Below are 21,355 nucleotides of genomic sequence, written 5' to 3' on the forward strand. Positions count from 1 at the left end.
ACCTTGAGGGAATTTCTTCAAATTTGGTACAATGGTTCAGTTGCCTTGTGACTTCAATATCTCTAGAACATCTCCAGGGAATAATTTCCAATTTGTTACAAACATTCAGTTGGACTCATGGATGAACTGATCAAATTTTTGCGGTTGAAGGTCAAAGGTCAAGGTCATAGTGCCATCATGTTCTAGTCAATGTGATATATCAGGAACACCCACACGAATTTCATTAAATCTAGTACAAACATTCACTTGGACTCAAGGATGAATATATTACAATTTGGAGGTTAAAGGTCAAGGTCACCTGGACCTTATAAACCCCCGTTTTTTGCTTTGTTTTCGAAAAAGAAGCCTTGAGAAAATTCTGTCAAATTTGGCACAAATGTTAATTTCAGACTCACAGATAAACTGATTAGATTTAGGTGGTCAAACTTACAGTCAGGGTTAGGGGTTAGGGCTAGGGTTAGGTGGGCTAACAAAACATGTTTTTTTGCCTCTTTAACGTGATATGTCGAGTCTGTTTACAGGGAATTTCAAATTTTGTCCAGTTGTCACTCAAAGATGAACTGATTAGATGTCCTTGTCAAAGGTCACGGTGTCCTCAAATAAGCCAGACTAAAGAATTTATGAAGACTGCACTGGTTTATGGAGGCATACAATAACAAGGCAGTAATATTAGTTTATAACTTTAATCTGTATATGATCATCATACAACCATCCCCATTGTCCTCCACTTGTGAGTCCCTCTCGCAGTATCCCTGAGAACAGTGAATAATGCTTTACAGAAACTGCTCCAACATTTCCTGGATGTGAACATTCCCCCATTCACCGTGTGTGTGAGTATGAAAGGAGAATGACTGAGGCATGGAGAGGAAGTCATGTTTATAATAATCCAAGCACCGCTGCTCGTAATATACAGCTACATTTCCCCTCAGTATATTTATGTGCGTACAACATAGTTTCCCTTTTATGGGCTAGCCATAGCTGTTGTACCTCCATCTGTCTTCTGACTCACGTTGGCTTTCTTTCCCTTTGTTCTGCTCTGTCTTTGGGTCTGTTTTTTTTGTCTTGTTTACTTCCACCTCCTCTCACTCACTAATTCACCCTTTTGTTTTCCTTTTGTTTCTCCGTCTTTTAAAAGAGAATTCTGCTACACAGCATCTCTTTTATTCTCTGTCACGTTCAGTTTGTTTCTTTTACCTCTTCTTGCGTTGTTGTTCTTTTCATGTTTTTGACTCTTCGTCTTTCTGGCTCTGGATTTGTCTGTCTCCGTGATTTGAAACAACATTATATTGACTTGCATTGATTTTCTGGAGACTTACTCAAAACATACGACATTTGCTACATGCCTAACCCTAACCCTAACCTAAACCTTAACCTTAACCTTAACCTAACACCTACTTTAACCTAAACCCAAACCTAAACCTAACTGTAACCTAACCCTCACTTTGACTTAACCTTCACCTAACCTAAACCTCAAAACCTCAAAACCTTAACCTAAACCTAAACCTAAACCTTAAACATGTCTAAACCTATGACGTGACTGTGTAAACATATTTAGTTCCCCAAAACATGAGTAATACCTGGATCACACACACACACACACACACACACACACACACACACACACACACACACACACACACACACACACACACACACACACACACACACACACACACACACACACACATACACGATCTGTTTAGTTTCCCTTTTCTTCTCCCCTGCTCCTCAGGTGAGTCCCTGCTCTATCGCATGGTCACTGAACCAGGGACCCTCCCCACACTCAGACAAGCACCCATTTACCGGGGGTGCTCCCTCCCTCCCTCTTCCAAAACCCGCTCCACTGATCCTGAACACAAACGTCACAAAATTATTCACATCTGAGATGCAGATGGAAAAAAGAGACAGTGAAGCTGGCAGAGCCTCGGCATCTCTGCTCTTCTCTCGTTGTTTGTTTACTCTTCTCAAGATCACACTGTGAAACACATTGGTGGCTGATACAGGCTGAGTGTGCTGTGTTTGTCATAGAGCTGAGAGGCCACTTGACCTGCACTCACATCCGGGCCTATACACTCCAGTGTATAAGCTACATCGTAAAGATAGAAGGCGTGTTAAGGACACACTGCAACAGAACATAATAATACAAAATAATATTAATTAAAAAAGATTGTCAAATTTCAGAAAAAATTGAAGTTTATGTATGTATTTATGTAATATTGCAATTAAATTAATGTACCGTTTCCGTGACTTTGGGAAAGATTTGTTATTTTTCTATCCATTTTCTCATGACAACATTCCAACATTCCACATTCCAAAATATGTGTTATTGTTTGTGTTACTTGTGTGTTTTGGAGGCTGCAGCGGCTCCTGCTCATTTCAAGCATCTTTTTTTCTTTTTCTCCAAGAAAGTCAACGCCTGTCCCTTTATGCCTCCCTGAGATGAGAGGCAGCATTTGGTGCTCTGGCGAGATAATCAAGTGACTAATTGTAGAGCGTCTTATTTCTGCCAATGGGGGCGTTTGATGCGCTGGCAGGAAGAAAATCCTGTTTTGCCAGCTGATTTTTTCCACAAAGGTTAAAAAGGAGATGGCGAGGAGAAAATGTAGCCAATTACAGAAGATGCGAGAGGGAGACATTTTTGTGTCACATGTTTTGTTTGTTAAAGGTTTTTTGTTGGAAATCAGTCAGTCAGAGAACGTAACTGTATTGACATCGGAGATAATGGCGCCCCGGCTGCTTGTGTTGCTATTAGTGATCATATTGTCTGTGTTATGTGGCTCTGTGTGTCTCCTCTCCGTATTTCTCTATTGTGTGTGTGTGTGTGTGTGTGTGTGTGTGTGTGTGTGTGTGTGTGTGTGTGTGTGTGTGTGTGTGAATGGCTGCTTGCGATTTCTACATGTCAGATGGCTCCTGTGTTTGTGTGCGCACATGCTTGAGTGTGCCCATCCAGGCTCTCATAATCTGTCTCTTTCTGTCTTTTAGTCTAGAGAGTCTGTCTGTACGCATCACTGTTGTCTGATGCCGTATGTGTGTGTGTGTGTGTGTGTGTGTGTGTGTGTGCGTGTGTGCTTGCCTTGGATGTTTACTGTTGCTTGGTGAGGACCAGTTTGAGTTATAGACCTTGTGGAGTGGCAACATTTTGGGAAAGTGAAGCTTTTTGGTCAGTCCTTGCAAAACGTTAAAAAGGCTGTGAACCAGGTTAGCATTCGTTAAGCATTGAGTTGCATGGTTGAGGTTAGGTTACGGGACAAAGGAATGCACAATGTTAGAGCGTCTTTTGTTTTTCTTCGACCGCCTGCCAGAGAAGCAGTGAAAAGCAGGAATAGATCAACTCCACACTCTGTGATTATGGGTGGCTGTTGGGTTCCTGCCTGTGCAGCGAGTACAGCTCCGCTGCACAGAGCAGCTCCGGCTGAGGAAAGCACCAAAACAATATTACTCTTTCATGAGGCAAAAATAAATAAAAACCCGATGGATTCGAGCAATTTTCGTCTCGAAGGACTTAGGGAGAACAGCTCCAGAGAGCGCTGCTGTGGGTACAGATTACCGGTGCCTTCTTGTCTCTGCTCTTTACCTCACCCTCATTTGACATGGCATAATTTGAGGTGACTGAAACTTAATGATGTAAAACAGTGGCAGATAGCTCTAAGGGAGGATTTTCTATAAACGTTGTTCTCTCCCTCATGGTAATAATGAAAAATAAGAGTAATAAAATAATGACTACCCCTGTGTAGACCCAATTCTCCACTTCGCTGACAGTGCAGGGGAGCGTGTGTGTGTGTGTGTGTGTGTGTGTGTGTGTGTGTGTGTGTGTGTGTGTGTGTGTGTGTGTGTGTGTGTGTGTGTGTGTGTTTGTTTGTTTGTGTGTGTACATAACACGCACACATACACATATAATCCCCGTTGACTCACATAGCCCGCCGTTTGGTTTGGTTATGTCTCATCAGCAGGAACATTAAGCTTATTTTAAGCACTTCTCTGTCTCTTTCTCTCCATCTTGTAAAACTCTGGAAAATAAACTTTTAGTTTTCTTGTTTTATCTCCTTTTTTGAGCTCTTCAGTGCTTCATGGATGACTTGTCTTTCCCCCTGTTTTTAAGGATTAATAGGATTAGAAACAGAGTTGGAAAGCGCCGTTGTAGAGAAAGAGAAAATGAGAGAGAGGGAGGGAAGAAGAAGACAGAACAGACCACACAACAATGAAATGGAAAAGGGACATAAGAAAGAGACGTACGGAAGAGGAATATGGTTCAAAGAGCCAGACTTGAAAGGTGAAAGAGCAAAAATCCAGAGGTGTGCACGGTCTGTGTGTGTTCCTGTGCACGTGAACAAACGCATACAAGGAGACAGGCCATTGCTTTGTGTGATGCCAATAGGTGAGGCCTGACAGAGTCGAGGAGGTAGAGGAGGGGACTGGGCTTAGATTTGCTGAGATCCTTAATGAAGTGTCAATAGTGGCAGAGAATTACAATTCCCCCCCTCCTAATCAAAATTCCACTGTAATGAGTTACAGCTAATGAGCACCGTCTGATACCTCTTACAATTAGTCACAGAGCAGGGCATGAGTCAACATATGTGTCATGCTATATCACGACCCTCCTCTTCCTCTCGTTCTTTCCCTCCTTTCAACTGAACCACGCTGCCTGAGGAGTTCTACTAATGTGACGCTGATCACCTCTTAAAGACACAAGCAGATTTTGGCAAAATACCTCATATTGTGCCTGTGTGTGTGTGTTGTGTGTGTGTGTGTGTGTGTGTGTACTTGTACAGATATCTTTGTTTAGACTACTTCTCCTTCGTGAGGTTCAGTTTGAGTTATAGGCCTCATGGATTCAGGACATTTTGGGAAAGTGTGTGGTCCGTGTGATTTATGTTGTGGGGTTCGAAATCTGTTTACACGATCACATTTTGGGGACTTGTCTTCCTTATGGGCACAGAAGCAAGTCCCACAACTTAGATCATTATATTTCAAGGTCAAGACATGTTTTAAGGTTTAGGTTTAGATTTAGGTTTAGGTTTAGGTTAAGGTTAAAGTTAAAGTTAAGGTAAAGCTTAAGGGTTAGGCAAGTTATAATTATGGTGCAGTTTAGAGTAAGTCTCCAGGAAGTCTATGTACGTTGTAAGTCAGTGTAATGTCCTCAGAAGTCAAGGGGACATGACTGTGTGTGTGTGCGTACGAGCGCGTGTGTGTGTGTGTGTGTGCGTACGTGCGTGTGTGTGATGGGGATGAGGATAGCAGCAAGCCCATAGCAAAGCAGTGTACAAGTGCCACATTCCAAATAAACGAATAATAACCGGTATTCTCCTTAGCCGTCACAATTCTTGCTGTCCCTGCACGTATATGTAAACAAGGCTTGAGGCTGTATTTAGATTTCCCATGGGAGACGCACATTCCACCAAACTCTGGTCCACTGTAATCCTCTTTGTTGTTGAATACAAAGTTGATGTGGGACACCAGGATGCTGCCAGGTATTTATCTGTTATTATAGACAAGTTTGACTCAAACCTTTGACTGTCTGTGCAAATGTGCATGTGGCATCAAATTTTTCTTTTCCAGTTTACGGATTGTTTACTGTAGTTTTGCTGTGGTGTGTGCTTGTGCATTTGCGTGTGTCTGTATTTGTGTGTGTGTGTGTGTGTGTGTGTGTGTGTGCCCCTCTGTCCTTGGTCTCTGCCTGCCAGCCATTCTGTTGTGACAGAACAGGTGCAGATGAATATGAAACAGACCTTCAGAGCTTATATGGTCTGGCCCTTTGTATGCGCGCTCATGTTCGAAACATCATGTTAGAGCAAACTGGCTCCCCATCTCCATCTTTAGCACCGTCTTTTTAGTGTCGTGCACCGATGCAAAATCTATTTCACAGAGGGCAAACACGTTTTTTTTTTGTGGCGGTTGCACAGATCAGGGCGCACAGCAGAGAGGCAGAGGGCAGTTTGGTTGCTTTGTAATGGAAAGTCGAAAGTAAATGCAGAGAGCGGACAGTGCTCTGATATCCAACGCTTCAGATAAGTCAGGCGCCAAGACGCAGACAATGGACAACCTGGGAGATCTTTTCTAAAATGTAATCACCCCCTATGAATTTTACACACACTCACCAATCTCACACCCTTTCCTGTTCTGTTCTCTCATCCCTCCAGTGTGAGACATTCCTCACGCCAGCCCAGAAACTGCTCTGACTCCACTTTCTCTCATCACTTTGTTAATAATATGAGGAATGGACTCTATAGATGGATAGAGAGAGAGATGTATGGATACAGGTGCAGATATATAGATTAATAGAGGCATAGATGTATAGATGGATTTATAGATAGATGCATAGATGTATAGATGTATAGATGGATTAATAGATAGATAGATAGATAGATAGATAGAACTTTTTTCTGTGACTCTATCTTTAGAGTTACACATCCCTGTCCAGTGACGTGCCTCCTCCTCCCTCCTACCTCCTACCTCCTCCCTCACTCCTGATCTGCAATTTTCTCTCTCTCCCTCCCTCCCTCTGTCTCTCTCCCTCTGTTTCTCCCTCAAACACACGCAACCCAGGGCGAAGATGGGAGGCTGCTCACGACCCGGTGCGCTGCGTTTTGTCCTCCACTAATGCCTCCTTTGGTCTGATTAGTCATACTGGATCGATAATCCCTTTAGGGCAGACCATCGGTGGCATCTATCCAACGAGTATCGACCCTTGACTGGATAAAAGCGCGCAGGTTTTGGGGGATTCAGGGGAGTCCGGCATGTACCTCCTCTGCGCCCTGTGCGCACCAGCAGCGCCGATCTTGTCATCGGCCACCATAGGGACGTGTGTGTGCGCTCCATGCGCTCCAGTTGAACTTCCCTCTCCTCTGTGACAGACCCTGGATGTCGACGCAATAGCCATAACGCGGTTTGCGCGTAAATTCACGCCTGGCAGTAGACGGTTTTGAATGGAAACGCCAACAAGTGGAAACTGGTAATGTAGCCTATCCTTATGCTGGGACCCTGACACGTGGATTCGACCAGTTCAATTAAATGTGACGCGTTGAGCTCGCGTTTTAGTAACCCACGTACCCAGCGACATATGGTCTGTGAGCGCACATCTGAAGCCATCGACCCGCTGCTTCTCCACGGCGCATCATCGGCGGGGCTGGAGCGGAAAGAACCGGGACCACTGAGGAATGCGGAGCCGGGACTCAGTCTTTACCAGCTCACCTGCGGAACTCTTCGCAGCCAACACCAAAGTAAGTCGTTCCCTGAACAGATCCATGCGCTCTGGTGCCTTTTACGCATGTGGCTGAGATAACATAACAAGAACATGTAGTATTTTAGAGGAATCTGTAGTTTGCAGTGACTCCCAGCCATATACTTTGTGGTGTAGATAAGTGGAGATTATGATGTTGTGTCACTGGAGGGAGTTTATCAGTGACCTTGCGAGACATTACGGTGTTCTTTCTTGCCATTACATAATAGTCATTGGATGTTTCTATAATCCTCGCACCTGTATCACCTCTGCGGAGGTTTAATCTGTGAGACAGGACACACAGAGTGAACACACACAGGCTCAGTTGGCTACATAATCTCCTCCTTGTCTTGTCCCCCTGCAGCCGTCAGACGCAGCCGGCGAGTCCGCCACAGAGCACCATGCTGAGGCAGATCCTCCTCAACTCCACCGACACCCCGGACTTCGACCTGGTGCTCATGGCCCAGTCCTCCACGCAAGCCCCCTCTTCCCTGAACGCCTCCCACGGCGGCTCGGTGAGCGTGGCCGCCCTGCTGCGACCCACCGCGGGGCGAGGCGGCGGGGGGCTGCGGGAGGGCGAGCTCCACAAACCGGACCTGGTCACCTACATTGTCATGTGCCTGCTGCTCTTCCTGCTGGTGCTGCTCATTGTGTTCTTCATCAACTGCCAGCTGCGGAACTCTTTCTTCGCCTCCATGCCATATGACAGGTCGCTGAGAGAGGCCCGGACCTCCTACAAGTAAGGCTGGACCCGCTGGGATGGACCCCTGCGACTCGTGGCCCTTTGGGGGGTTGTTTCAGGACTGACTTGTGTGCCTGCGTGGGGCTAGTTGCCTTTATGAGTTGTCTCGGACACATTTGATGCTCTAAATAAACAGGAATCCCCAACCAGACCTAACACGATGAGTGAGGGTCTCAACTGTGTCAAATGTTGCCCAAATGTTTCCACTTCAAGACCCCCGGCCCCCTTCAGACCACAGGAGTCCTCTCTGAAGATCACTGGTGTGTGTGGGGGCCTGCTGCCGGTGGAAAGATAACAATTTAACTCCTGATTAAATTTCAGACTCTTGTATTTTCTGGTAATTAATGAAGGAATTGTGAAACCATCCATCATCCACTGCAACCCCCGCAAAGCACTTTGGAAATAAACAGTTTAGTTCCTAATGTAGCCTCCACTCACGAGCTTCTCCTCATTCATCTATATAGTGGTTTAGCAATCTGACCTGTCTCCTGCAGTTTGAGTTCAGATCCACGGGATTTCCCACTGGCCCTGACAAACTGAATCACTCTTATTTCCCACAGCAGAGTGACAGGCCATGTCAGCGCAGAGAGAATCTTCAGCAGTTTGTATATACCACACTTTGTAAGACTGTAACTTACCTGTCTTGTCTTGTGAAATGATGCAATCAACCCGCAATCTCCCATATTGTACACTGGTGATTAAATGGATTAAATGACGGACTGTAGGCCTATATCGTCACATAAAGGTATTTCAATGTACTTTTGATGTCTTTTTTGGTCTTTATGTGGATGGTGATGCTGCAGCTGCTGGTGTGAAGGGCCAGCTGGTAATCATTTAATAGGCTGCGTCCACGGGGGGGGGGGGGGTTATACGAGAGCCATAGGGCTGCCGGCCTTATCTTGCACTTTCGCTTTTAATTAACCTCTCGCCCAATTTACAGCAACAATATCCGGAGAATGACTCGAGGCTGGAAAAAGCACAACATATGACGAGTCCTGTGCGATAAACCGAACTGGTGTCTGCTGCCACTGGTGATGCGCATATCCCCCAATCTTGTTGTTAGAAAACACTTCTCACATGCCAAGACAGAAAGATGAGCCTATCTCTGTAATCCTGTGTGTGTCTGTCTGTGTGCGCGCGCGTGTGTGTGTGTGTGTCGTGCGCTCTGTGAGGTAAGACAAACTCTGCCTTTCAGAGAATATAAACCATGTCAGGGGATCATGGACACAACAATTCTTGAGATCATTTATAAAGTTGACCCCTGGATGCGTTGTCGCAGATGAACAATCCCACTAAAGAGAGAAATATAAATGTCTGTGGTGCGTAATTTTATGGATTTGAGAACATTGCACAGATTGGAGGCTGGAGACAGAAGGACACAGTGTCCCGGGGTGTTTGCGCATAAGGACTGAGACAAACTAAAAGCTGTTATTTTGACATTCTGGATCGATTATTCCTCACATTCAGAAAAAAGCTCCATGTGGCTTCTTCATTCAGTCAATTGCTGCAAATGCTATTTATAGGCAAGTTCAATATTCCTCTGTACAGTTATAACTGCCAGCCAATGTCAATGGCTTACACTTATAAATGCAAACAAGTCATTTTAGAGAACATTATAAAGTAGTATACGACCCACACGCTCCCATCCGGTACATTAACTTTGGTTGACGCACTGTCTCAACTCCGCTGAAACCGCAGCACCTGCTGTTCATAATTTAACCGCTCGGTGGCGCCTGAACGCTGATTATTTGTATACAAACTTCATTACAACCGTCCAAAGTACAATTTAAAAGATCACCATTACAAAATCCCCAAAAAACTCACCTGCACTAAACAAGTACTGTCACTGGTATTTATAGTTAAATAAGGAAGGGAAAATTACGTATATCGATCTACATTTTTTATAATAATCATTGTAACACTTGCACAGTTGAGGTCTCACCTACACCCAAATGTCTGATTCATTTCCGGAAATAAGAGATGAGTTGTGTAATGTCTTAGAATGTGCCGCCTTAAATATGTGAGTAAAGGTCTCCTGGTCGATCTCATATCAGAACCTAAAGGCCAAGGACACAGAAAGTTGAGTCATACAGAGACTTGTAACCTGCAGAGAAAAGTGGCAAAGGCAACACATGAGATTACACTACAGTATACAGGCTACACCTTCTCTCTTATGGAGCTTCTTGAACACATGAAATACTTTAAATAAGCAGAACTTTATGTGTTACTGCTTTCTTCCTTGAACTGACTAAACGCAGAACTGGGAAAGTACCTAAGACACTGCTTCAACATCCTCCTGTACTCAATCACCTAGAAGTCATTGAAGCGGATAATTCCATAGCATCATCAACCAAATGCCTGAGACCAGTCACCTAATATAAGACCAGTTAGTGATCCCTGATACTGGCCTGTGCTGCCTGCTGCTGGTGGCTTTATCCATTGCACTGATCAACTGACAATTTGTTTACAGGTCTTTATCCTCTTCATCTCATCTTCTAGATTTTAGATTCTAGATTGATACACAATATAAACCTGCATCATTCCATGTGATGTTCTAAGTCAGTGGTTCCCAACCTTTTTCTCTGCAGGGCTGTTCCTTGGCAGGTAGAACAATTTCCCAAACCCCAACTCCCACCTACATAATCTCCTGCAATTATCCAAAGGAGCTGGATGTGAGAACGCAAATGTCAGAGTCAGAGACGTCGGACAATCATGTATAAAATAAACATCAATAAACACAGACATGCCCTGCTTGTAAACTCTGACAGACTTTATTCGAAACATTGTCGGTAATAATTAATGCAGAAATCGAACTTTAATGTGTGAAATGTCACTGAAAAAACAAGTCACATCAGAGAGGAAGCATTAAAAGTGACCATATGCATCATGCGTTTTCTAAAGTTGTATTTAACTTCTACTTAAACATGACATATTACTGAAAAAAGGAACAAGTCTCTTTGGAGTGGAATTTGCACCCTACAGCATGCTTCTTACATGTTTTCTCCGCATCAGCATCACTTGTTTTTTGCAGAATTGCCTCTTTGCACAAAAAAGTGTATCAAGTCCCTGAGAATAAACAAAAAACCAGAACATTTTCTCCACATGAACAACAGTTCTAGTCCCAGAATCTTTTCAGTGAGCGGTGTGCGCTTGCTTTGTGCTGCAGATCTCAGCAGCTGTGAGACTCTGTGGCTCAATTTCGTTGTGCAGCTTTGATCTGCATTTTGTTTTGACAGAATCTCACTGAGGCAAGATGTGGCGAAGGAAAGGAGTGTGGTCAGGGCTCTCCTCCCTACAACTCCCCAACTCTCTTTGGATCAGTAATCCTTGGAAACATTCACTCAGGCTACAGTCTTCTTTTTGTTGTTGTTTTACAGTTAACCCTCTGGTATGATGAGCAGTTGTACTACTCTGGCTGTGATGCTGCTTCCCTGGAGCAGCCTGTTAAATCCTCTCAAGTGAAGCTGCAGAGTTAATGCTCAAGGTCCAGGTCTGATCTGTATTTTGTCTTGATTGAGGCAAAATGCAGAAAAACCCTTTCTCACACGGGTGAGATGTTACAAAGGGAAGGAGTGTGGCCAGTGCTCAGCAGTCTGGCAGTGACATTTACATTCTCTTTCTTGATCAGTGCCGCTGGGGAACATTCACTCACAGTCTTTTACTCACGATGAACTTGTTGTTATGTGGACGACGAGCAGCAGTTTCGCACCCTGGCTGTGATGTCGCTTCCTGCTGCTGCAGCCTCGGAGCAGCTCCTCTCAGGTGAAGCGGCAGGGCTCTTGGCTCCGCCCCCTGTGTCTGTCAGAGAGGAACAGGAAGACTCCGCCGTTCACACTCTGTCACTCAGTGGATAAAAAAAGTTAACTAAACTTGTCTCAGTCATGGAAACTAACTTGGGAGACACTGCGGAGACTAGTTGTCATTAACATCGACTCGCTCCTCGCGCTGTACGCACCGAAACAACTCGTGGAAGGAAGAAGAGCGGAGGTTTTTGTCTTTTTGCCTTAGCTCACGGTTACTCGTTACCTAGCTAGTGGGGCTAAAGCTAACGTTAGCTCATATAGTGTCGTATATTTTCCGGATTCACATAGTTGAGGCTTCACGTTGTGTTACACTAAGGACACTGGTGCGGGAATGTCCTCAGTGTTTGTTGTGTAGACGCAACAGGTCGTTTCCGTACTTTTCGTCTCGGGGCTCCGGGGCTGCGCTTTGAATTTCCCTCCTTCAGGGAGACGGACAGGCGGCTTCAGCGGAGGGGTCCGCTCGGTGTAGTTGGCTCTCGACCAAATCATTAGCAGCGCTGTGCTAATTGTGGCTAGTAAGTTAGCCAGGGGGGACTATCACAGGCCCGGGGGGAATTAACGGCGAAGAAACCCCAGTGTGGGACAACTGTGTCTTTGTGTTGTGTTGTGTGTGTGTGTGTGGAGATCACCGCCACACGGGTTTATTTTGACAACCGATTCGAGGATTAATCCCCGAGTATGGATCCACACACGGGCAGCTCCGCCTCAGCGGCTGGACCCAAGAAGGACAAGAAGTCAAAGAAGAACTACGAGGATGGAGACGGGAAAAAGAAGTTTGTGAGTATCCCACATGTTGAACTCCGCTGCACTTTTTTTTTTACGCTCTGTTTTGGTTTGCGAGGGCTCAAAGGTTTCCTCTGCACCTAACTCGGCAGATGGTTACTTTTTTTTCTTCTTCTCACATTTCAAGTGGAGCAACAAACTGCGACCAAAGCTGTAATTACTTTCACCCCCTAAAGCTGTGATCAGTACGGCTTGAAATATTACCCTGTGTGCAGAATTCACCATTCCAGGTCATTGCAAGTATCATCAGAGGAGGAAGAAGCTGGTGCCTACCACTCTGAAGACGTGTACTGTGCAAGTTGTGCAGTAAAAGTGCAACAAGTCAACACATGACTCATGTTTTAATACGGGGGCTTGGCAATGTGGCCAAGAATGTCTTCAAGATAAACATTGAGTCAACATTGATAACTATCAGGATATTATTTATTTTAAGATGACAGACTGATTATTTTGCCTATGAAAGTTGTGGCTTACGTAATAGGCAGACACTTGATAACCATCAAAATATCTCACAAACCCGACACACAACATTAAAAGCTATTCTGTATTACTTCTCCTCACCATGCTGTCACGTTGCATAAGCAATATATGGAAACATTATGAACTTTTGTTATATTGCTATTGATGAAAGTTATACAGCGATAGTTATTGTAATCAATTTTAGTGCCCAGGCTATTTTATTTTTAAACAACCTTTTGTCATTAATCTAACAGCTTAATAAGTTATCATCGCATTTAATTTGTTTCACAGAGAGCACTGTGCATACTTTGCTAATGATTTAAACTGAAAGATAATCATTGTAAGAATTGTGTCAAAAGAATGAGCAAACATTCTGTGGAATGGCGTGGCTTGAATGCCTTAAAGCTGACATAATCGCGATGACATCATTTCGTGAACCTGGACGCGCCTGCCTCATGTGTGACTCAGCGTGGTGTCTTGGGAGCAGAGTAGGAGTCACTCGTAGAGATGTCTGTCGTCGGGCCACAGCGAACTGTTGTGTAACTTGACCTCATGGCCATGTCTAGCAACAGGTGAAAACTGATACACATACAGACAAACGGTAACCATAGAGGGTGCACACAGAAGACATGTGGTCGCCTAGTAAACTGCTCCAGCCACACACACATACACACACTCATGCGCACTACCTTTCAGTGAGGGAGGTTTCCCTCCTCTTTATTGGTCCCTCTCAGAAGCTCCCTCGATTAAACCACCAGCGATTCCTGCTGACAGGACTGTACAGGCAAACAGTTTGGTCAGGCTTTTTTGTGGAACTAGTTCCACTTGGGCATGGACCTAAATGCACCTATGCCAAGCACAGATATATAAGTTTGTAGCTTGTCCAAGTTAAATACATATTTTTGATGACAAGACATTCAGTCGGTTCACACAAGCATGCAATCACAACCTGGTACATTGAAAACCTGTCCATGCTGCTCTAGGGCGTTTTCACTCTTGAAAAATAATTTCAGTTCCAGAGACAGAAATGATAAAATTACTGAAGTGATAATATTACAGCTGCGTTAATGTACCCACAAGTTAAGGTTGGGCTGTAAGTAAACATGAGTCAGCGACAGGAAGTCATTTTGCAATGTCCTGAGATCACACATGCACACACGAGTCTGAGGTTTGAGTGAGAGCCACCTGAAAGTGCGAGTGTGTGTCTGTGTGATCGACTCAGTGAGGCAGGTCCTCGACTTAAGTACAACACCGACTCTGAAAATTTAGCCTTTTCTGGCCAAATTTTTTATTACAGCACAGTCAGAGTTCAGACAGAGGTAAAGCGGTGTAGAGGTATGTCTGGTTGTGTACTCGATCTGCAGTCTGCTGCTATCAGTCCACTATCTATGACGTCATCACTCGCTGCTTTTGCCTCTGTTCAGACAACATGATGTGATAACGTGGGACTTAGTGACGTGTGTGTGTCTGTGTTTGTGTGTGTGTGTGATCTCCACTCGGCTTACTATGTGGCATTCCAAGCTAACATCACCCTTGTGTGACTGCGTCTCTGTTGTGTTGTCTGGGACTGACTGAAGCGGTGTGGGTCGGTTATCCAGTTTAATCATCATCTTTTTTCCTAGACATGGTCACAGTTTTTGGATTAGTCTGGCTGTAATATGATAACAACAACTCAGGTAACCTGTAGTTATGTTTAACAGGAATGCTTGGCGTGATTCACTGCATCTAGAAGTACATCTGCAGCTGAGTATGACTCAGGTATTTTGCAGTTTTTGCTGTGCTCCCCTTGAAGCACTATCCTCAGACCCAGAGACGGAGAGGATCTGCATCCAAGATCACTGTTTACATAAACATGCTTGCTGAACCCAGCAGGCAGGCACAGGGCGGATTAGCTAGGGATCACTGCATGGAGAGTTATTTGGGATACAAGACGAACTTTTGTAGATCACAGATTCTGGCTCTGGGACATCTTGTAGAGTTTTTTGAGGCCGTTTTATCAGATTTCTTTCTAGGTGAAAGGTTTTGCTGAATTCTTGTTAGAATGCGCTGACTTTTTTCATGCCCCGAAAATAGATATTGGTTATGAAGGAGACCAGTAACAAATATTTGGAGTGAGCTTTACAACTTAAACTTATTTTTTGGGAGACATCCCTGTATTTCTTTTTGATTGATCGATTATTCTCCTGTTATTTTGAGGCAGATCTTTCCTTTTAGGGCTGTGTTAGTTGATATATTGCATTACATAAAGAGAAAATTATATCGCCCATTCTGATGATAGGAAAACTTATAATTATCAAACTTCCCATATGACTTCCAGGAGGAAATCTAACACATAGATGCACAAGACCGACCTGTTCTAGTCTATGCTTTTCAGAGAGCCCTAGAGCAAGTGTCAATATTTCTCTCTTTTAAAATATTTGCAGAGTGGAATAATATGCTGACTAGCTCATGCATGCAACCCCAGCCTACCAGTTGGATCACTGCTGTCATGTTAAAAGATGATTGTAACAGAAGGAATTTCTGTTGACTTAAAAAATTAGAAATTGTGAATTTGAAAAACCAAAAAACACTTGGATGCATCAGGTATATTTTTGTTCTTAGACTTTGACACCTGAAATCCAAATCATATTTTCTTGCGAGTGTCATGATACAGAACATATTTTGCGATAAATAACTACATTTATTTCTTTTGTCCCACCTCCTTACAAAAGTAATGCAGTTGTGTAGCAGCTTCAGCGGAAAACCACGCCACACTGGCACAATCAGCATGCAAACTTGTGCCTGCATATGCTTTTGTGCAGCGGTGCACCTACTTCCTGGGGGAACCACCTCAGCAAATGCTTCATTTAAGATAACGCCATGAATTAAGCCAGTCAGGTCACGACTCTTTAGTCACACAGTCTGCCTCACGTAGTCTGAGTCAAGTCGAGAAGTTTGTTTCGATGTTCAGTCACTCCCTTTGCACTGGTTTCTTTCATATTTATGTGCCTCTTCTGTTCCCCCAGCACATACACACCTAGTCACACACTGACAAACAGTTTCCGGATCTCTACGTCTCAGAGGAAGCGAAGCATTCTGTGAACTGAAGAATAGGATGACTGACTATCGGCACGGAACTGAAGTGGTTAATGGACTGCTAGTGGCAGGGGCCTCTTGGCTCAGAGCAAGGGGAAGAAAGTGAGCCACCGGTGAGCACTGAGCAGGTACACAGGGAGGTATAGGGAGAGTCGAGTGGGAAAGAAGTCAAAAAAGGGAAATGCAGATAAGGTGATTAAAGAAGGCAGGGAGTGGGGCTGCAGTCAGGGATAATAACAAGTTACGGGTGGTGTGATGGGCATGGAAAGCTTAGATTACTGAGTTGATTCTAAAAACACGGGTAAATAGGTGTTGAATCATACAAGGCAGAAAACCTTCGCAGCACTACTCTATGGTTTTAAAATTTGAAGCATGTTGATCACACCCCAAGTCAATGATTTGAAGGCAGGAGTTGTTTTTAAAAAATATATCAAAGCTAAAACTCCTTGTGTGACACAGCTGGTGTGGAATGGAGTAGTAGAGAAAAGCACATGATGCATTTCTCCCTTTGTGGATCAAAATGACCCCTAATATTGTTTACTTCATGAAAGATTGTTTCAGACCTGCACTGACCAGATGACTTTCTGAAATTCTCTGGACGGGCTGTATGTCAGAACGCATATGTCTGAGTCAGTTGCTGCAGACAATCTCCAGTTTTCCCTGCCAGCCCCCTTGTAATAAGCTGCAGCAGGAGATTATCCGGAGGATTCACTGCAGAGTGCGTTGATGATGTTTCTAACACGTGTTGGATGCAAAGATGTTATATGCTGCCTCTGCATGCTGTGCCACCTCTTGCCTGAATTCTCTGGAGATTTCAGACCATGATGGATCCAATTGTTCGAACACTTTCAGGAGTTTCCGTTTAAAAATGGCTGTAGATTTTTGGCAGCACTTTTAAGACTCTTCAGCTTACAGCAAGTTGTCAGTCACCCTCAAGTTAACTAATATCCTGTTCAGACATCAGGAGTTGGATGTAATAATGAAACTTGATGCAATAATCTCCATGTGTGAGCTGGCTGATTTAAAGTGGACTGTGGCCTCTGTTTGATCTGTTCTTACTGGACTTTACAGATCGAAGAGGAGCAGCTGTTGGCTCAGCCGAGAGCTGTGTTTGGTTTGCTCTGCTTTACTTATTCTCACTGCATGTGACAGTTGTGTAAAAGAAGTGCAGAGCAAAGTACCTGAAGGATGTATAGTTTTTATACATTCCACAAATGGGTAGTCGGTCCATAATGTTGGAGAACCTAACATGTTGCTTGCGGCAACCATCTCAACACAAGATTGTTGAATTTCTTGGTTACAAAACTGTTACACAACACTCACTTTATTTGATGTACTCAGACAACTTTAGAGTGTCATTATAGCCTTTCTGAATGTCGGAATAAATTTATATGAATTTTATGAATTTTGACATTCAAAAGATAAAAAGTCCATTCAGGGAAAAGACATCAGGAAATTAATCAATAATTGTCAATTTTAGTAACTATAATATTTTTATGTAAGTATTTGCTCTCCTGACTGCCTGTCAAACGGAGCTGCCATACAGCTGAGTAAAATATGTAACTTGCCTGTTTTGTGCCAACATGAATAAATTCACAAAGGGCAGAGTTGGTGTTGCGTCTTGTCCAAATCCCCTGTGACACTTTACTCTGCACGCTGAAAGGCGAAAGCACTTTTAATTTCTTTTTTGCTGCTGCCTCTGGCACAATGTTACTGTCACTTCATAAGATAACTGATGCATTATATTCAGCCTGCTGTGCCAGCAGGGATGTTAGGTCCTACAGTTGTTGGGTTTGACACTGCACTGAGGCAGGATGATGAATGATTGGAAACACATAGAAGAAAAATGATTACATTTATTTCAATACAATACTACACTATCGTTCTAATTATTTGCTTCAAATTGTATATACATGATGTTGGAGCTGCACAATTCTGGATAAAATGAGAATCACAATTTTCCTGCTTTTCTTGCTCACTTCTTTCCCTCACTCATTCTAGCAGTAACACCAATTTTTATTTTACTCATTGGAAATGCAAGGCTCCCGATACAGGACATCAACCTTAGACCTCAGAAAGAACACTTTTGTTTTTAGCTTTAATGCAACAGCTTCATGAACCTGACTCTTAACATAACAAGAATCAGGATCAGTCTGTCTCCTGAATTACACAACCTATTTTTCTATTTTTTTTAGGTATACCTCTTGAAATGTGAACCTCAATTCCCCAAAAAATATTTATAGATACATCATCTTTGCCATTATCAGAGTTTTTTTTCTCATTTTTTAACTTTTCCCTCACATCGGCATTCACTGGTCTCTCTCCCTTGATCTCACTGGCTTTATTTTTCATCCAGCTGGTTTCTGGTAGTATTATATTTATTATTAACACTATCAATATATTTTTTTAATGTAATGTTCATTGTCTTTCTATATCACCACAGCCCTATTTGTGGGTTATAAAAATGTTATTATGGATGTTGCCAAGTGGCTTGATGAAATGGGTTCCTCTCTCCAGGCCGGAGAGTGTCAGTGTTAAAAGTGGCCAATCAAAGGTGTGTAGATGTCAATCACTGGGCAAAAGTCCACTTAACAAGCGGGCAGTTGGCGACGGGCGGCTCGGGCTAGCGCTCATTATAGCCCTGTGCTTGCGGCACTTCACTTGTGCACACGAGGCTGTAATAATGTCTTTCAGCTATAGATACTGTCATGTAGGCTCATATTGCATATAAGTGGCAGGTTTCAATGTGCACAGGTATCCAGACTGATTAAACTCTACACAAACGTGAGTGAACTGTCGAGCCCTCAGTTCGTGCACAAAATCATCGTCTCCTGGACTGTTTGCTTAGAGGTGTATGCTGCCATGCCTGTCATTCAGTGTGATGCTGGGAGTCTGTGTTTCCTCTGCATTTCAGTCTTCTTCTGTTTCCCCTTACTCAGAAATACTTTCAACAAATGTCTTTGAGCATATGTTTCTTGGAGTTATTGTAGTATTTATCTGTTGCTTATAGATGCTTATAGATGCTTATAGATGTTTGTTTGAAAGCCTTCACTGGGTGTAAAGTCCATACAGTGTTTCACTTACTCTGTTCACTCTCATGTCCTTTAGTCAAACAAACAGTCACCTCTGTGCATGTTTTGGAATTATTTGCAGAGTCGGACAGATGGCTTCCCTTTAAACAGTGTTCGTCTTTCCTGAAGGGGAAACTTAAATATTAAGCATCAGGAATTTTGTGTTCCAACTACTCTGACCTCCTGGGTGTTGTTGTTCACACTTTCTGTCGACTGTTAAATCGTACTTCTCCTTCCTACTCTTTCTAGCTGTGTATGTGTTTGTGTGTGCATGCGCATCTGCATACACACACACAGACTCAAACAGATATGTTAGTGTTACCACGCAATAATATTTCTCAAATTCTGTGGGCTGTGACAGGAAGTTGTGCAAAAATAGCACAGGATGCGTCCGTTTTCGTCCGCATTATTGCTTAGCCTTATCTCTCTCATTCACTCCTTTCCATCCATTGTGCATGGAGATACCAGTGGGCACATTAATATGTTTATTAAACATGCACCCAGCCCTCTCTCAGGACTTACAAGGCCTGGATGATGAAAAAACATAGAGCAGAGTTGTATCATTGGAACCTAATGGACATGTGGGAAAGATTTCCAGAGAGTGATAGAAACTGTATGACCCTCAGTTATCGGGGAATCATTTTTTTAGCTGTTGAGGTTTTCAAATAAGATATGTTGAGAAATTAAGTTGCATTCACCTCTGTGGCAATGTGGCATTGGTTGTGAAATCTCATGGAGAAAACCATTTAAAAACTCACCAGATGAAGCAAAATGTGGTGGCGTCAAAAGTGAACTGATCAACAAATGGCAACAAATTGTCACATTTGAGAAATTAAAGCCAGGAAACTATTTGCATTTTTGATAGAAGAAATTTTGTACAAATTGCCTTCTTAGCGAAGAGGTTTCCATGCCATTGGTAGACACATTGTAATTAAAATGCTCGATTTTTATAACAGTGAAGCGTGCAACAGAATAAGAACTTTGTTTTTGAAATGCAGCATCTCTAATTAGCACTTTTCTCTGGTGTCTTGTGAAACTGCTGGAAAAGTATTTCCAAAGTTTTTGAGCATTTTTGTAAAAAAGCCATGAGTCCATCATTTTATCATTATATTCAAATAATTTTGCCTTTTGATTATAGTCTAAATATATCAAAGCATATTTAAAAGTCGCATGTTTTGACTTGCAGGTATTTTGTGAAAGTTGAGTTAGGGTGTTATGTTGATTTAATAAGCTTTAAAAATGTATTTTAAATGAACAAAATACATTTTGGGTCACCAAACTATGTTACTATGTAATATTATTGTGATTAGTCTGTGGACACATGACATTAGCACAACAACATGTGTTTTTGTGACAGTCTCTGACACTTCAGTTTGCATCATTGACAAACTATGCTATTTCCCCCTATTCTGAAATCCCAACTTCATGCATTGTAACATTTCTGCACTCAGTCCTTCCTCCTTTTGCATGTTGAGGACTGAATGAACACCACATATTGTTTTGGGGAGTTTCCCAGTGTATGTGCAAAAGTATTCTCTCTTGTCAGTTCACCAAGCAGTAGAGAGCTGGATAGACCTGTAGGCTGATCATTGCAGATATGAATACTCTTGACTGTTATCTGTGTTGTTTATGGGGGTGCTTAGTTGGGATTACAGTGTCATTCCTCCTCTGTGACTCTCCTTAGTGTCCCCCTGACAGATTACAGCTAATCTCAGACTGCTCTGTGTATCTCAAGATGCCTGTTAAAAGCACGGGCCTGCGTGCCGCTCTCACATTTGAGTGTGTGGAGGGTTGTATTGTCTGTCTGTTATTAGAAATGGAGACATTATGCTGATTTACAGGTTCATACTTTGAGTCATGGGTCCTATAGTGGGTTTACACGTTTTTAATATCCAAATAACACATGATTTATTCTAAACACATCAGCACCACTCTGTCTGACCTTTTTATATATTTATATTTATATATTTCTTCAGAGGCAACGGCAAACACAGTAATCAAAATGTAGTGGAGGAAAGTGTGATTAAAAAAAATACCAGAAAAGGTGAAACAATGGTCAAGCATTTCCTGCAAAAAAACAACTAGTAGACGAACGAAAGAAATAAAATAGTGATTACTGTAGCAGCTATGGCCACGACTGCACACATTTAATATGCTGGACCAGTGACTCTCTTTATCTGGATCCTGTATGCTTCCAGGTCATCAT

General features: G+C 43.0%; 2 protein-coding genes across 4 annotated transcripts in view; both read left to right on the forward strand.

The window, feature by feature from the left end:
- The first annotated feature begins 6,521 nt into the window (after positions 1 to 6,521).
- Positions 6,522 to 8,716, forward strand: LOC118112087 (small integral membrane protein 32). Its single transcript, XM_035161090.2, has 2 exons — positions 6,522 to 7,217; positions 7,581 to 8,716. Exon 2 carries the CDS (start codon positions 7,618 to 7,620, stop codon positions 7,957 to 7,959), a length of 342 nt encoding a protein of 113 aa, XP_035016981.1. The 5' UTR covers positions 6,522 to 7,217; positions 7,581 to 7,617; the 3' UTR covers positions 7,960 to 8,716.
- Positions 8,717 to 11,738: 3,022 nt separating this feature from the next.
- LOC118112086 (protein diaphanous homolog 1) overlaps positions 11,739 to 21,355 on the forward strand; it is a 92,230-nt gene continuing 82,613 nt past the window's right edge. Inside the window, exon 1 of one of the 3 annotated variants that reach the window (XM_035161089.2) lies at positions 11,739 to 12,538. In XM_035161089.2, coding sequence (XP_035016980.1) covers positions 12,440 to 12,538 — 99 coding nt within the window. In that variant the 5' untranslated portion in view covers positions 11,739 to 12,439. The remainder of the gene's footprint in view (positions 12,539 to 21,355) is intronic. The other 2 variants (XM_035161087.2, XM_035161086.2) reach the window with 2 other exon arrangements.

Source organism: Hippoglossus stenolepis, chromosome 7, assembly GCF_022539355.2.
Source record: "Hippoglossus stenolepis isolate QCI-W04-F060 chromosome 7, HSTE1.2, whole genome shotgun sequence".
Taxonomy (NCBI): Eukaryota; Metazoa; Chordata; class Actinopteri; order Pleuronectiformes; family Pleuronectidae; genus Hippoglossus; species Hippoglossus stenolepis.

Excerpts from the sequence above, each read along its gene's own strand:
- LOC118112087 (XM_035161090.2), top strand. The coding sequence starts at position 7,618 with ATGCTGAGGCAGATCCTCCTCAACTCCACCGACACCCCGGACTTCGAC.